Source organism: Gadus morhua, chromosome 11, assembly GCF_902167405.1.
Source record: "Gadus morhua chromosome 11, gadMor3.0, whole genome shotgun sequence".
In the NCBI taxonomy this organism is placed as follows: domain Eukaryota; kingdom Metazoa; phylum Chordata; class Actinopteri; order Gadiformes; family Gadidae; genus Gadus; species Gadus morhua.
Window position 1 is genome coordinate 144,777 of NC_044058.1, and position 14,222 is coordinate 158,998.

The 14,222-nt window shown below is 47.2% G+C and overlaps 1 protein-coding gene across 1 annotated transcript; it reads left to right on the forward strand.

Annotated features, from left to right (window-relative positions):
• The first annotated feature begins 5,020 nt into the window (after positions 1-5,020).
• Positions 5,021-10,229, forward strand: LOC115553681 (uncharacterized). The gene is made up of 9 exons (XM_030370151.1): positions 5,021-5,344; positions 5,800-5,958; positions 6,684-7,278; positions 7,400-7,476; positions 8,487-8,676; positions 8,847-8,968; positions 9,063-9,291; positions 9,379-9,525; positions 9,600-10,229. The coding sequence occupies exons 1-9, from the start codon at positions 5,036-5,038 to the stop codon at positions 9,848-9,850; spliced, it is 2,079 nt and encodes a 692-aa protein (XP_030226011.1). The 5' UTR covers positions 5,021-5,035; the 3' UTR covers positions 9,851-10,229.
• The last annotated feature ends 3,993 nt before the right edge of the window (positions 10,230-14,222 follow it).

Consider the following 14,222-nt stretch of genomic DNA (forward strand, 5'->3'; position numbering starts at 1 on the left):
ACGCAATACATTATAAACATCGTTTGTTATCAGTATTGTATGTGTGGCGGAATGGAGAGAAGGGGGTGGGAAAGTTGCTCGACAACGCCACCTGGGGAATTGCACCCCAGGAAATACAACCTTGGCCCTGTACTTTGGCCAACCAGAGGTCACACAGATTCGTTGCACGTTTTGTATAAAGGGCGAGAGACGGACTTACAAAAGATATAATTTTATTTATTTACAGTAAGCAGAATTAAAAGAGCTCAGGGATCTCAACAACCACTGAAGTGTCAAGTCAAAACCCCAAAGTAGAAATAAATACAACAGGCACAGAGCTAGGCTGTAGCGAGGCGGTCAGACTAAATCAACTCAAAACCACAAAAGAACCACTACAAACCAAGCCTGCCGCCCGCTGCACCAGCTCCTGTCCTGGAAACACAAGAAAGAAACACAAAAATTACACTACTGTTGTGGCGAGACACTCAGGTTGTTACGACAATCATTTAAAACAGAGGACTATAATAAAACACACACATACACACACACACACAGCACTCACACCCACACACAGGAACAGAACTGACTCATAACCAAATATTTAAACCCAAATACAAATATACAGAAACCCAACTAATTCTTAAGACAAGTAATAAGGAAACAAACGAAATTTAACTGTGGGTGGGGGCCAGGCGTATTTAACACCCCAAACACAAACCCAACAGCTATGTTAAACTAAACAGAAAATAATCAGTTGAACCCCAAAGCAATAGATCAGAAATAATAAGAAAATATTGATATGCTTAACCCCAAATGGGTCAACAAAACGCAACACAAAAATATATGTATGTATAGGATTTAACCCAAACAAATAAACTAAAGAACACAAACCAATAAGAGTTGTGGTGGGACTGAAAACTTAGCGCTGCGTGGGAATGCAACCGCCACATCGGACTGTGTGGAAAAAGGCAACGGTGCCGGAGCAGCCAAAGATGATGAAGACGACGGAGTGGATGGAGAAGACGGAGTGGCTGGCGAAGACAGAGCGGCCGCCCCAGGACCGGAGGCCGTGGATGGTTTACGTTTGGGATCGCCAGGTGTAGGCTACGTCACAGAGCCGTGCAGGGCAGCTTCACCAGAGCACAGGAGGAGGAAGAAAAGCAAAAGCACCGCTGCGGCTCCAACAGCTACAGCAGGACAGAGAGCAGACGGCTAAGCACAAAGCTAACACAACCAGCAGGTTAACAAAAGAGCACGCTTACCCGAACGAAGAGAGCTTTACGCCCCCGAAACTGATCACCGGCTGCGGCAACAGTACAGAGCGGATGCCACACTCCCCTCACTCTTCACAATGCCGCCCCCGAACAACACGGCCAACAATGCTGGAAAGTTACAAAAACACTCGCGATCACTGGGCACCTGCTTGTCATCATAAAGTTGCACGAAAGTAGCGTCATGCCTACTCACCTTCAAGTGACTGAAGCACGCCACACCAACCGACAACAAACCAACAACTAACAGACGCCGAGTCTTCGCCACGAGTGCCAGGCAGCAGTGTGCGCGCCAGAGAAGGCGCAGCACTTATACAGGTGAAACCAATCTGCAATCTGCCCACCAGAAATCACCTGAGTGGAGGAGGAGCAACACTCAACCTGCCACATTCCACCCCCACTCTCTGCGTCGTCGCCCCGACGGCAGACTATTTGTTAACCAAACCACCTAGGACCAAGGCCTAAACAGAACAGACTGTGCATTTACCACAGGACCTGCAAATTCAAGTACCCCATTACCCCTGATGCCCACCGGTTGGGGAAGACGATGAAGGTTGGAATGTTGACCGGCGGTGGAACGGCCAGTACGACGCCGAGTTGGCTGAGAAGAGCTAGGCTGACCACTAGAGGGCGGAGCCACAGAATGAACACGCTCTGGCTCCGCACTTGGGCCTGGACCTGGGTCAGGCCCAGCGCCTGCTGGAGTCATAGTAACAGGTCCCGTAGGGCAAGATCGAGCTAGTGCCTCAATGGCGGAAGGTGCAGAACTGTCACGGGCCAGCAGCCATAGTTCCCCATCTTCAGGTGAGTCAGGGAAACCTATGGGCGCCGTCGGAGCGGGTGGAGGAAGCACCCTGGGAGGGCATGCACTGGACACAACCTGAGCCTTCAGCATATTCCGATGCACCTGCCGAGCCTTGTGGAGCTCCTCAGCAGGGGCAATGGTGTAAACTGCTCCACTGCCGGATGGGGCTTTCAGCACCTGGTAGAGCACTGGGCTCCACTTGTCGTGAAGCTTGTGTCGACCCCTGACACCAAGGTCTCGGAGATAGACCAGCCAGCCCACCTGCAAAGGGGCCTCTCGAACATGCCGATCATGTCGTTCCTTCCGTTGACCTGCAGCGGCCAACAACCTACCACGAGCATTCTCAAATGCCACTCTGAGCCTTGACTGATGCTCGGTCATCCAGTTCTGTACGTCCCCTGGCTCAGGGTCCTGGACCCGGCCCAAAAGAAAGTCCACAGGGAGCCTGGGCTCTCGACCAAACATCAGGAAGAAAGGTGACTCCCCTGTACTTTGATGTGGCGTAGTGTTATAACAAAACAACACATGAGGAAGAAAAGAAACCCAATCCCGCTTCCGGGAGACTGGCAAGGTTCGCAATAAGTCATGGAGCGTCCGATTAAAGCGTTCGACCTGTCCGTTGCCGGCTGGATGGTAAGGAGTGGTTCGCGATTTGTCAACCTCGTACAAGCGGCAGAGCTGGTGGATCAGGGAACTCTCAAAGCTCCGACCCTGGTCGGAGTGAATGCGGCTTGGAACGCCGAACTGGAAAAACCATTCGGTCAGCAAGACCTGGGCAACCGTCACAGCACGCTGGTCCCGGGTTGGGACTGCCACAGTGTATTTACTAAACACATCGGTCATCACTAAAACGTTCTCCAACCCGTTCTGTGATGGTTCTAGCAATGTAAAGTCGATGGCGACAATCTCGTTCGGCCGGGACGCTAGCACGTGACCCATAAAGCTGTGGGGCACTGACCCTGAATCTTTGGCAACTTGGCAGCGTTCGCAGGTCTGGACCCACTCCTTGATGTCAGCAGACATTCTCGGCCAGTAACAGCGCTGTCGTACCAATTCTGTGGTGCGCTCGATACCTTGGTGACCATGGTCTTGATGCAACTGGGTCAGGGTCTCCTTCTTAAGGACAGCAGGCAGAACAAGCTGGAAACACCCTTCCCCCCCATCTGAACGGAAAGTCCGGCGGTACAGTACACCACCTTGTTCGACCAAGCGGTCCCATTCTCTCAGGAGCGTCAAAGCTAAGGCAGGGAGTTGTTGCCTCTCCTCTTGAGTCGGTTTAACCCGCCTCCGCCAAAAGCGCAGAAAGTTGTCACCCAAGAGAGGATCTGCCTCCTGTAAGGAACGAAGGTCAGATGGAGAATGGCCCCGGAAGACAGACACCGCGGCCTGGGCTGCAGGTACCACTGGAGCCGAGACTGAAGCTGACTGGGGGAGCAGTGGGATCGAAGTGCCAGGTAGCAACCGTTCAGCCAGACTGGACCCTGACAGATACTGCCGGGAGAGGGCATCAGCATTCCTATTGACGCGTCCCGAACGATACCTGATCTCGAAATCAAAGACAGCCAATTGGGAGGCCCACCGCTGTTCTACGGCCCCCAACTTGGCAGAATCCAGGTAACTCAACTTGTTTTTGTACGTGAAGACCACACATTTATGCCCCAACAAATACTCCCGGAACTTCTCTCCCATCGCCCACTTGAGTGTAAGGAACTCCAGTTTCATCGAACTGTAATTTTCCATGTTGCGCTCCGTGGGTCGAAGCCCTCTGCTTGCGTACGCCACTGGCCGAACACCATCGTCAGTCTCCTGTGAAAGGACAGCTCCCAGGCCACTGTGACTTGCATCGATTTCCAAGATAAACGGGCGTGCAAAATCTGTATAGGCCAGCACTGGGGCCGAGACCAACTTCGCCTTCAAAGCTTCGAAGCTTTGCTCACACTGGGGTGTCCATGCAGAGCCCAAATCCCGCCCAGAGCCTCGCTTGGACCGGGTACCTGCATGCTCTGCCACCAACTTATGCAGGGGGCCTGCCAGCTTAGCGAACCCCTCCACGAACCGCCTGTAGTAGCTGGCGAACCCCAAGAACGAGCGCAGCTCTGACACATGGCAGGGCCGCTGCCATTCTGCCACCGCCTCAATCTTGGCAGGGTCCGTGGAAACGCCTCGGCTCGGGATAATGTGCCCCAGGTAACGGACCTCCCTTTTGAAAAAGGCACACTTCTCAAGTTTGACCTTCAAGCCTTCCCTCTGAAGCCGACTGAGGACCACCTCCAGTCGCTGCAAGTGTTGAGAGACAGGAGATGAAAATACAACAATATCGTCCAAGTACAAGAGCAAGGATTGACACTGTTGATCCCCAAACATCCTTTGCATTAAAGGACAATTCCGGTATTTTGAACATTGAGCCCCCTTTCTGGTTTGTTTATGATGAAATAGAGTGGGTGACACCGAAATTTTAACTATTAGTCCTTTCTCGGGTATTTGGCTCATTTTGAATCGCTCCTGCCTGCTTCACAATGGTTGTCTGTGTGCATACACAAACCTGTCATCCCAGCAACCCTAAACGTTCGTTTTCGAAAATGTGCAAGTAACCGAGTGGTTAGTGGCATTTGTGAAGTTTAAAAAAAAAATATCGGCGCAATATATGGTTTATATCCGTGTTAGTTGCTAATTGGAACTATTTTTTCAGATACCTCACAACAGCATATAAACTTCCGCTCGCTGTGTAACCATCTGTGTAACCATGGTTACACAGCTGGTTACATAGTTCGACAACCTGTTGACGACAATATTCCAGAGGAAGAAGAAGCATAATAATAATATATATAGGTCTATATGTATATATATATATATATATATAAATATATATAACTAATATAATATAGAATAATATATAATAAGAAGAAGAAGAAGACGTTCAACTTCATTTTCTGTCGAGTTCAAAACCAAGGCATCAGCTGTGGTTACCGTGCAGTCGATTATGGGAAGAATTTGTGCGGTCAGAAACTGTGGGAAGATCTCTAGAAAAAGGAGTTGTCATCGGCTTCCTCTCAACACACCTAAAAGTCATAGAGTCAGAAAGTTGTGGCTTTCATTCCTCGGGTTCGACATAAACACCCCAGTAAATGTACTTCGGGAAGCCGACCATCGCGTTTGCGCCTTTCACTTTCGGCCTGAGGACTACCTGAAATCAACAAGTCATCGAAAGAAGTGTCCGAAGAGACTGCATCTGAAAAGGGCAGCTGTACCGACGCTTTGTGGACCAACGCTAGACGAAGAAAACCTCGGGGTAAGCTAGACATCATGTACAACGTTATGTTTATGATTAGTTTAGGTTGAACATCTGACTCGAACTGAAGGTTACACGGACCAAAACAGCGAGTTCGTTGTTGCTGCTTGATGTTTTTGACGATGATTCTGAAGTTAGTCTATAGGCCTACTAGTATTTTGACCTAGAATAGCGTTTTTAAAATGTTTTTTTGATCGTAACGTCTCCTAAAGAGAGCTGATGGGGTATCCACAGAGGTTAGATCAGACATGGGCATCATACGGCCGTGATTTTGGCCGTGATGTATAATATATAGATATCTATAGCCCATATTATATATCTTATATTATTATATACTCAGGCGACCATGCATAACATAATCGCTTGAACCACTGTTCAAATGGCAGTCTGAGCCATAACAACAATATTTGTGTCAGTAATGTTGATGAGATGTTGTGTTTTGCAACTTGTTACAGGCTGTTGGCGGTGTGGTGGACCAGCCTTCTACCTCCAGCATATCCTTGGTCCTCACCAGTCCACAGCGACGGCCTCACCAATCCAATAAATCCCCAAGGAAGTCCTTATCTGGCAGTTACCTTGCTTTCCCTGTGATCAGGAAGAGGCTCTCACTATCTGTAAGTTATATTGTTACTATATTGTTACCTTACTTGTGGTGATACAATGTTGATTAGGTGAGTGCTGCATGCAGCGCTCAACTATTGTATCTTCTTTCTTTCTTTCTTTCTTTCTTTCTTTCTTTCTTTCTTTCTTTCTTTCTTTCTTTCTTTCTTTCTTTCTTTCTTTCTTTCTTTCTTTCTTCTCTACAAACTGGGACCTATCTCCTTCCTCAATTTTTCACCTAGAGACTCCATTCAAATTTTAAAATATTCAGAATAGCTTGGAATCGCAGAGATTTTTTCAGATTTTTTTAATTTTTTCGGACGTTCAGCAGTGTTGCCAGATTGGGCAGTTTGTCCTGACAGATTGGGACACACACACACACACACACACACACACACACACACACACACACACACACACACACACACACACACACACACACTTATTTTACATTTCTTTTTATTTTGCTTTGCGCTTTTCATTCAGCTGTCACTCTATTTGTTTTCAACCATTTCCATTTTCTCAAATGTTTACATTGTTTACTCCATTTAGACTTTTGAACTTTTGTTCAAACCCCATCACTTGATTTAAGACATACGTTTCTTTATGTCTTAATCTATGTGGCTTTATTAAAACATATTTTCAACCTAACTTTGCACTACAGCACATTTTCTGCAGGAAATGCATTTTCTAGTTATCACTATAATTGTAAGTATTCCTTTGCTTCACTTTTCAACAGCCAGATGATTGTGAAACTGAGCTACTTCAAATGGACACAAGCATTTCCTCAGTCATTGAGGATGACCCAAAAGACATGAGCTTCAGCCTCAGTCAACAGTCAAGTTCAAGTGAAACCTCCAGTTCAAGTGCCTCAGAAGAGCAAGGGGAGTGGGATGAAAGAAAATGGATTGTGAACGAGTCTAGCATCATGCAACTGTTTAGAACATGCCATATATGTGCCGCACAAATCACTGATAAAAAAGTGACAACTACAGGCAGCCAACTAAAGATTGAATGGACATGTTTGAATAGTCATCATGGCAAGTGGGCATCATGTCCTGATGCAAGAGGAATGGCACAGAATAACTTGCTTGTTTCTGCTGCTACGCTTTTCTCTGGAACAACTTTCACTGAAGTACACGAGTGGGCCAGCATCCTAAACTTGCAACTCTTGAAGAAATCGCAGTACTACTCCATCCAATCCGACTACCTTATTCCAGTAGTACACTTTGCATACAAGGATCATCATGAGAATCTCATTAGGCGACTTATTAGACAAAAGGCTGAAGGCGAGTCCATAGAGCTGTGTGGAGATGCCAGGTCTGACTCACCAGGTGAGTGTGTTTTTTTTCTTTAATACAATAACATGGAGGTATGGATTGTAAGACTGTTGGAAATGTTTTCCTCTGGATAGTAAGGAGGACTCACATGTTGTCACGCTATTATATTCTACAGGCTACAGCTGCAAGTATTCCACCTATTCGTTTCAGCTTCTATCCAGTAATGAGATCATTCACTTTCAACTACTACAGGTAAAACTAAAATGCTGCTTGTCCGATTTGTGAAACTATACTCTGGGTGACAGAGTATAGATAAAGCATTATTCAGTGGGTGTATTGTATTTGTTTTTTTGCTATTGCTAATTCATTCATTAGGGGTCCAAGCCAACAGGTTGGATCCCTATTGTTTTTGTAGTGTTTATTATTATACTTACCTCCTTGAAAGTGGTACCGCAGCCCAAACCGTAAATGGTGCCGACACGCCAATTGCATGACTACATCCAGATCCGTGGGGACTACGCAGACGCCAAAATCCAGACATGCCGGCCACTAGGTGGCGCTATACCTAGGAAAACACGTTCGGGGCTATAACTCCCACACCGAACCTTCCAGAGTCCAAAACCTTGTACCCACAGATGCACTGGAGTCTGCTGCATCTTTTGACCTAGGCCACGCCCATTTGCGTCTATGAATATTTTTCGCTAAATCGCGAAAACCGCAAAAATGTTTTTTCGCTACTCCTCCCACATTTCCCGACCAATTGACACAAAACTTTACACACGGCATCTTCAGACCTACACGAAAAGAATTCCTGCATTACTTTTTTGATCCGACCTTCGACGACGAAACGGTTGCGTTTTGAATATTGGTTTATTAGCTAAATTAGACGTGGAAAATCCAAAATCCCAAAAAAATCAAAATTACACATCGGATCGACTCCAAATTTTACACACATGTTGGTGCTAACCTTACTGTCGTACGATAAAAATTTCGGAAAATTTCGCAATTAGGGGGCGCCATAAACGAGGAAATTGTATATCTTCTACAAAATTTCGCCGCGAAAACGCTACACTGACTTCTCGCTACTCCTACCACAGTCAAATCCTTTGTATCCACAGGTTCAGGGTAGTGTTTTGAACACATGCTTCGCGTTGTGCCGGCGAAACGCACATTTATTGTCGCGTTGTGCCGGCGAAATGCACACTTCTTGGACCCCTGCATAACTGCTTGCAGTTCTAGTTTCTATTCTCTTTTGTCAATAGGTAACGGAAGCTAGCAGTTCAGTTGCCATGGAGTCCCAAGGCTGTAGGAGGGGCCTCAACCATCTCATTTTCAATGAAGGAGTAGATATAGACCTCATCACTACAGACCGGGCCACATCAGTTCGGAAAATAATGAGGGAGGAATTCCAGAATGTTCACCATGAATTTGATCCTTGGCATGTATCAAAAGGTAAATAGTTGTATCAAAACAATGTAAATTGTGATTGACTCAATGACTCATCAAATCATAACCTGATAGACCTTCCATGTATCAAGACCACATATCTTGTACTGTGAAGGAGAACCTTCACATTTGGCTCACCCACATTTGTGGTAATGTGTTTCATTACTATTACACAGGCATAAAGAAAAAACTGGTAGCACTCGCCAACAAAAAGGAAAATCAGGTCCTGCAGGGCTGGATTCGGGCGATCCTCAATCACTTTTGGTTCTCATGCTCATCTTGTGGTGAGAGTGCTGAGGTAATAACCCCAATGCATAAAGAATGTATAAAGATTGCACTGAAATCCAGTCAGAAGATTATCAAATAGTCTTGAAATGTAATATATTCTGTAGGAACTGAAGCGACGGTGGACCTCAGTCCTCCACCACATCTGTGGGGAGCACACATGGGAGCAAGATGGAAGAAAGTGGGCATGCCCTCACCCTGCTCTCAACCCAGATCAGCAAAGGACAAAGCGATGGCTCCAGCCAGAGTCTCAAGTGTTCAAGTCTTTACGGAATATTGTTGAAGATAAAAGACTTCTGAAAGACCTTGAGCAGATGACTCGCTTCAAACATACAGGTATATAGCATTATGAAACAGATCTATGCAACTTTTCAACCTATGTAGTCACTCTCTCAATGTCTAATGAAACACTTTAATTTACAGGATCTTTGGAGGTGTACCACAACGTTATGCTAAAATATCTGCCGAAACAACTGCATTTTCGGTACGACACCATGGTAGCCCGAACACAACTAGCCATCCTGGACAACAATTACAATGTCGGCCGACAGCAGACAGAGACTTCTGAAGGTATTGAGATTTCATAAGTAAGCCCCTAAATGTGTTTGTCACAACTTGGCTAAGAAATAATGTTCTCTGTGTAGGACTTCCAAGATACAGTATGGTGTTCCCAAAACAGAGCAAGGAATGGGTAGCCAAGAAGATCTATGAGCCTACTAGTCAGTACTTCACGCAACACCTTGTGAAACTCGTGTTGGAGAGAAGGGAGGAAAGAACACCGGAAGACATTCCACATGTCCAGCGGCCTGCAAACATTGCCACTAAGGAGAGACCCCCCAAGGAAGATCTAATCAGGAAACATCAATCCAGATTCCCTCACCACACTGATGTTTGAAAAACCAAGGATCCAGATTGTAAATTTGTTTATATGTCAGAATCAGAATCACTTTTATTACCCCTTATTGTACAGTAGGCTACACAAGAGCAAAATTATTAGGCTTGGTTCCTCAGCATACACATAGCTGCAAGAAAAAAATATAAAATAAATATAAAAATAAATAAGTATAAAAATAAATAAGTAGCAGCATTAATGATAATAAAGTAATGAAGTGTAATAAAGAGTGAAGTGTAGGGTGTTCAAGTGGTAGTGTTGTAAATGTGTTTGTAAATACAGTCGGCCTATGTCTACCTTTACCCATTAGGAAAACATGTTTAGGCCTACAGACACTAGTGCACTTTCTAAATAAAACTGCAACGATTTTTGAACAAAAGTTTTTTTATTGAGAAGAAATTAAAAAGTAAACGCAATGCAGTTAGGTAGGAACAGAAGGTAGGAACAGAAGGGTAAGATATACATTGGAATAAGAATAAAAATAATGAATTCAGAATAATTCCTCTATCTCACTGGGTTTAAACCCAGCATACTGTCCAGTGGGGGATGGGAACGCATCCCTAACAGCCCACACCACGCAACTGGGTAATGCAAGGCGATTTCCTCGTCCCAGTGGTTGACCTTTGAGGGCCCACTCCAGAATGACTCGATAAGCCACAAGTCGGTATTGACTGAGGGTAACAAAACATGGATAGAGCAAAGACTGGGTCAGTAACTACTAGTAATGAGCTGGTGGCACCGTTTTCAAAAACATTATAGTCGAGCTACATGCGAATTATACAAATTGGCATCTGAATATGAAATACATTACATCAATGTAGCTTACCTATCTGACAGTTGGCCATTCGGTCCTTCGGGTGTGGGGCGTTTCTTTCAGTTAATTTTAGGGACCCAGAAGAAAGTCTCCAGCACGGTTTTATTTAGGAGATGGCGCACTTCATTTAGAGAGATGCAGGGCGACACAGTCTCGTCGACCGAGACATTGAGGTTGGCCATACCAGCTGTGACGACAAGGTCCCACTCCGTGCAGCACCTACTTTCGTGCTCCGTCGGCATCTGCCTGCACTTCCCACAGGCACACCACCAATTTCCCGCGATCCTGGGGACCGCTTCAGCCGGAGCTTCAGGCGCCTCCGTAGCCCTGGCCTCCATCTCCCGTAGCTCCTCTTGGGTGTATTCTGGTTCATACCGATATCCTCTGCCGTCAAACTCAAAATCGAGTGCGTCCTCCAGAAGCCACCTTTCATATTCCATTTTCAATGATTTTCCCTAATCCGAGGTGCTCAAGTCACGGTACAAGACTTCAAACCAACGTAAACAGCCCACCTTTCCGGTTCGGCGGAGTAATATCCACGAGCATTAATGAGTCTTCCAACTGAAATCAACTGGCGATAAATGTGCAATAAAACACGACAGAAACCATATATTGCGCCGCTAATTTTTTTTTAAACTTCACAAATGCCACTAACCACTCGGTTACTTGCACATTTTCGAAAATGAACGTTTAGGGTTGCTGGGATGACAGGTTTGTGTATGCACACAGACAACCATTGTGAAGCAGGCAGGAGCGATTCAAAATGAGCCAAATACCCGAGAAAGGACTAATAGTTAAAATTTCGGTGTCACCCACTCTATTTCATCATAAACAAACCAGAAAGGGGGCTCAATGTTCAAAATACCGGAATTGTCCTTTAATCTCTGAAAGGTGCTTGGGGCGTTGCACAAGCCGAATGGCATACGGTTAAACTCGAAGAGACCGAAAGGTGTACAAAAGGCTTTCTTCGACTTGTCCTGCTCTGTGACGGGGACCTGGTTGTACCCACTCGCTAAATCGAGGGTGGTGAACCAGCGAGCTCCAGCAAGGGAGTCAAGGCTTTCCTCGATGCGAGGTAAGGGAAATGCGTCCTTCCGTGTCTTGCGATTAAGCAGGCGGTAGTCAACACACATCCGGAGACTACCATCCTTTTTACGGACCAGGACAATGGGGGAAGCAAAAGGGCTATTGCTTTCCCGGATCACCTTAGCTTCAAGTAACTGGTCAATGTGAGCCTTCACCTCCTCGTACTCCGAAGGTGGTATCCGTCGGTACCGCTGTCTCACCGGAATCTCGTCCAGCAAGGGAATCTCGTGAGAGATAAGGTTGGTACAACCCAAGTCACCGTCGCGATTCGAGAAAATTGCCTGGTATTTCTGCAGCAGAGCATACACCTCACTCTGCTCTTGCTCGGCTAGAGCGGACAGGTCCCCAGCTTGTACCCCACCCGTTGTTGTGCCAGCAGCTGCATGGGATGAAACTGAGGCTGTAGTGAGCTTCACCTCAGTTACGCCAGCTGGTAGACTGACAACCTGCGCACTACTTAAAGCGCCAAGACCAACACGTGGGTAGAGAAGGACATCAGTCGTCCCCACATTGACCACTGGGACGTAAACTGTACCACGGGTAACCTGGACCACACAAGGAAAAGTCAGCAGCCCTGCTGGCAGGCCAGACTCTGTTGGTTCAAACAGCGCAGCCTGACCAGCCCGCTGCTCTGCACAGGTAGTTGCCACAAGCTTCAGTACTCCACCAGGTATTCGTATTGCCCGTCTCCCACAAACCCAGGCGGAACCAGTGATGTTTCTCTGATGTTCTGTGGTGGCCTGATGGCACCGTTGCAAGGCTTCAAGGACTGGGCCTGGGGCTTGAACCACCGACGGCGCTTTGAAGAGGGCGGGGCCATGCATGGCAAAGAGTTCACGATAGCATCGACGAATGATGTTGCTCCCCAAGATCCCCGGGGAAGCAGATGCAGCATCAGGAGGGTCTCTCACCACCAGAATCCCACAACCAGGGACCACTTTTCCACACAAGGTCACATCCAGCTCCAAGTAACCGATGTACGGGATACAAAGACCATTAGCTGCCCGCAATTGCAGCCAATTACAAGACCGAAAGCGCTCTTGGCCCCATGATGCAAAATGTTCTACAAAGAAACTTTCAAGGATCGTAGACACCATGGAACCACTATCTAACAAGCATGAAACCGTGACCCCACCCATCAAAACATCAATATGGGGACACGGTGCCATTATCCGATCAATGAGGTCAGGTTGCGAGCCTCTAGCCTCCCCAACTGAGCTTTGGCTCCGCAGCTAAGTGGGCGTCAGTTTTCCGGCTGAAATGCAGGGCGGGAAAATCCAGCCCCAGTAGTAGGTCGACCAGTCAAAGAACCAGCACGGGGACGAGGGGGGACTCGCTCCCCATCACAATCACTGGCATAATGAACTGGCTGTTGACATCTTCTGCAGATCAAAGGCCCATTGCGAGGGGGCCGAGGTGGAAAAGGAAGAGCCTGCAAAGAAGCCATGGTCTGGGCCAGTTGGTCAAGCTGTCCTTGTTGACGTTTCAAGAGAGCCTTCACTTCGCTCAACTCTGAGTCATGGGGTGAGACAAGAGGGGCGGGGCGAGAACTACCCTGCACTCCATACTGTAAACCGTGGGCCAAAGGAAGAGAGTGGCTACGTTCCCTAACACCCCTTGGAGAGCCCTCCCTCTCCCATCTAATGGCCTCTCCACGTGTGTCAAGCAGAGAAGCAGTGGGGTCGCGACGAATGAACTGCTTCAATTCCCTGCGAAGGGCACCATCAAGCACATGCTCCACGAACTGGTCGCGAAGAAGGATTTCTGCATTAGGCAGAGCATCAGGTGCTGACTGCTTGACACACTCCATCAGGGCCATTAGAGCCAAGGAAAACTCTAACAATGTCTCCCCGTCCTGCTGCTTCCTGGAGAAGAAAGATTGCTGCAGGGTCACATATGAATGTACACAGCCATAAAGCTCAGTCAAGATGGTCAAAACCTCGTCAGGATCCTCCCTCTCCACACGGGGGCGATACTTTATTTCTTCTCTGGCCTCCCCTTCTAGGTGGTCAAAGATGAAGAAAGCCTGATCACGAACAGACAGGTGGCGGGCACGCATACACACCTGTAGCTCCTCTTTCCACTCAGCTAAGCCTACACCTGTTCTGCCATTGAACATGGGACATCTACGATCTCTAGGTATGACAACCAGCCGTTCAGTGACCCTGGAGCTGGCACCAGCAGCCGGAGCAACAGGAGCGGGGTCAGCCCTACTGGGACCGGCCTGGGAAGCATCTCTCGCTCGAGACAGCTGCTCGTTATCTGTTCTAAGCTGTGCCACTAGCTCTCTGAGCTGCTGCAGTTCCTCCTCCATAGCAACCGCAGAAACCACACTCACCAACTCAAAATGGAGACCTGATTTTACCAACTGGCAAAAAGGAAAGAAAGAAACAAAAGATATGCTGCCGCTCCGTCTTCACCACTGCCTCAACACACCACCACTTAATCCAACAAAAGCAAAAAGGGAAAGAAAAA

What these genes read in the sequence shown, in the direction of transcription:
- LOC115553681 (XM_030370151.1), top strand. Translation starts at nt 5,036, where the DNA reads ATGGGAAGAATTTGTGCGGTCAGAAACTGTGGGAAGATCTCTAGAAAA. An exon ending in TTCACTTTCAACTACTACAG is followed by an intron (nt 7,477 to 8,486) that starts GTAAAACTAAAA and finishes TTTTGTCAATAG; the next exon opens with GTAACGGAAGCTAGCAGTTC. An exon ending in CTTGTGGTGAGAGTGCTGAG is followed by an intron (nt 8,969 to 9,062) that starts GTAATAACCCCA and finishes TATATTCTGTAG; the next exon opens with GAACTGAAGCGACGGTGGAC.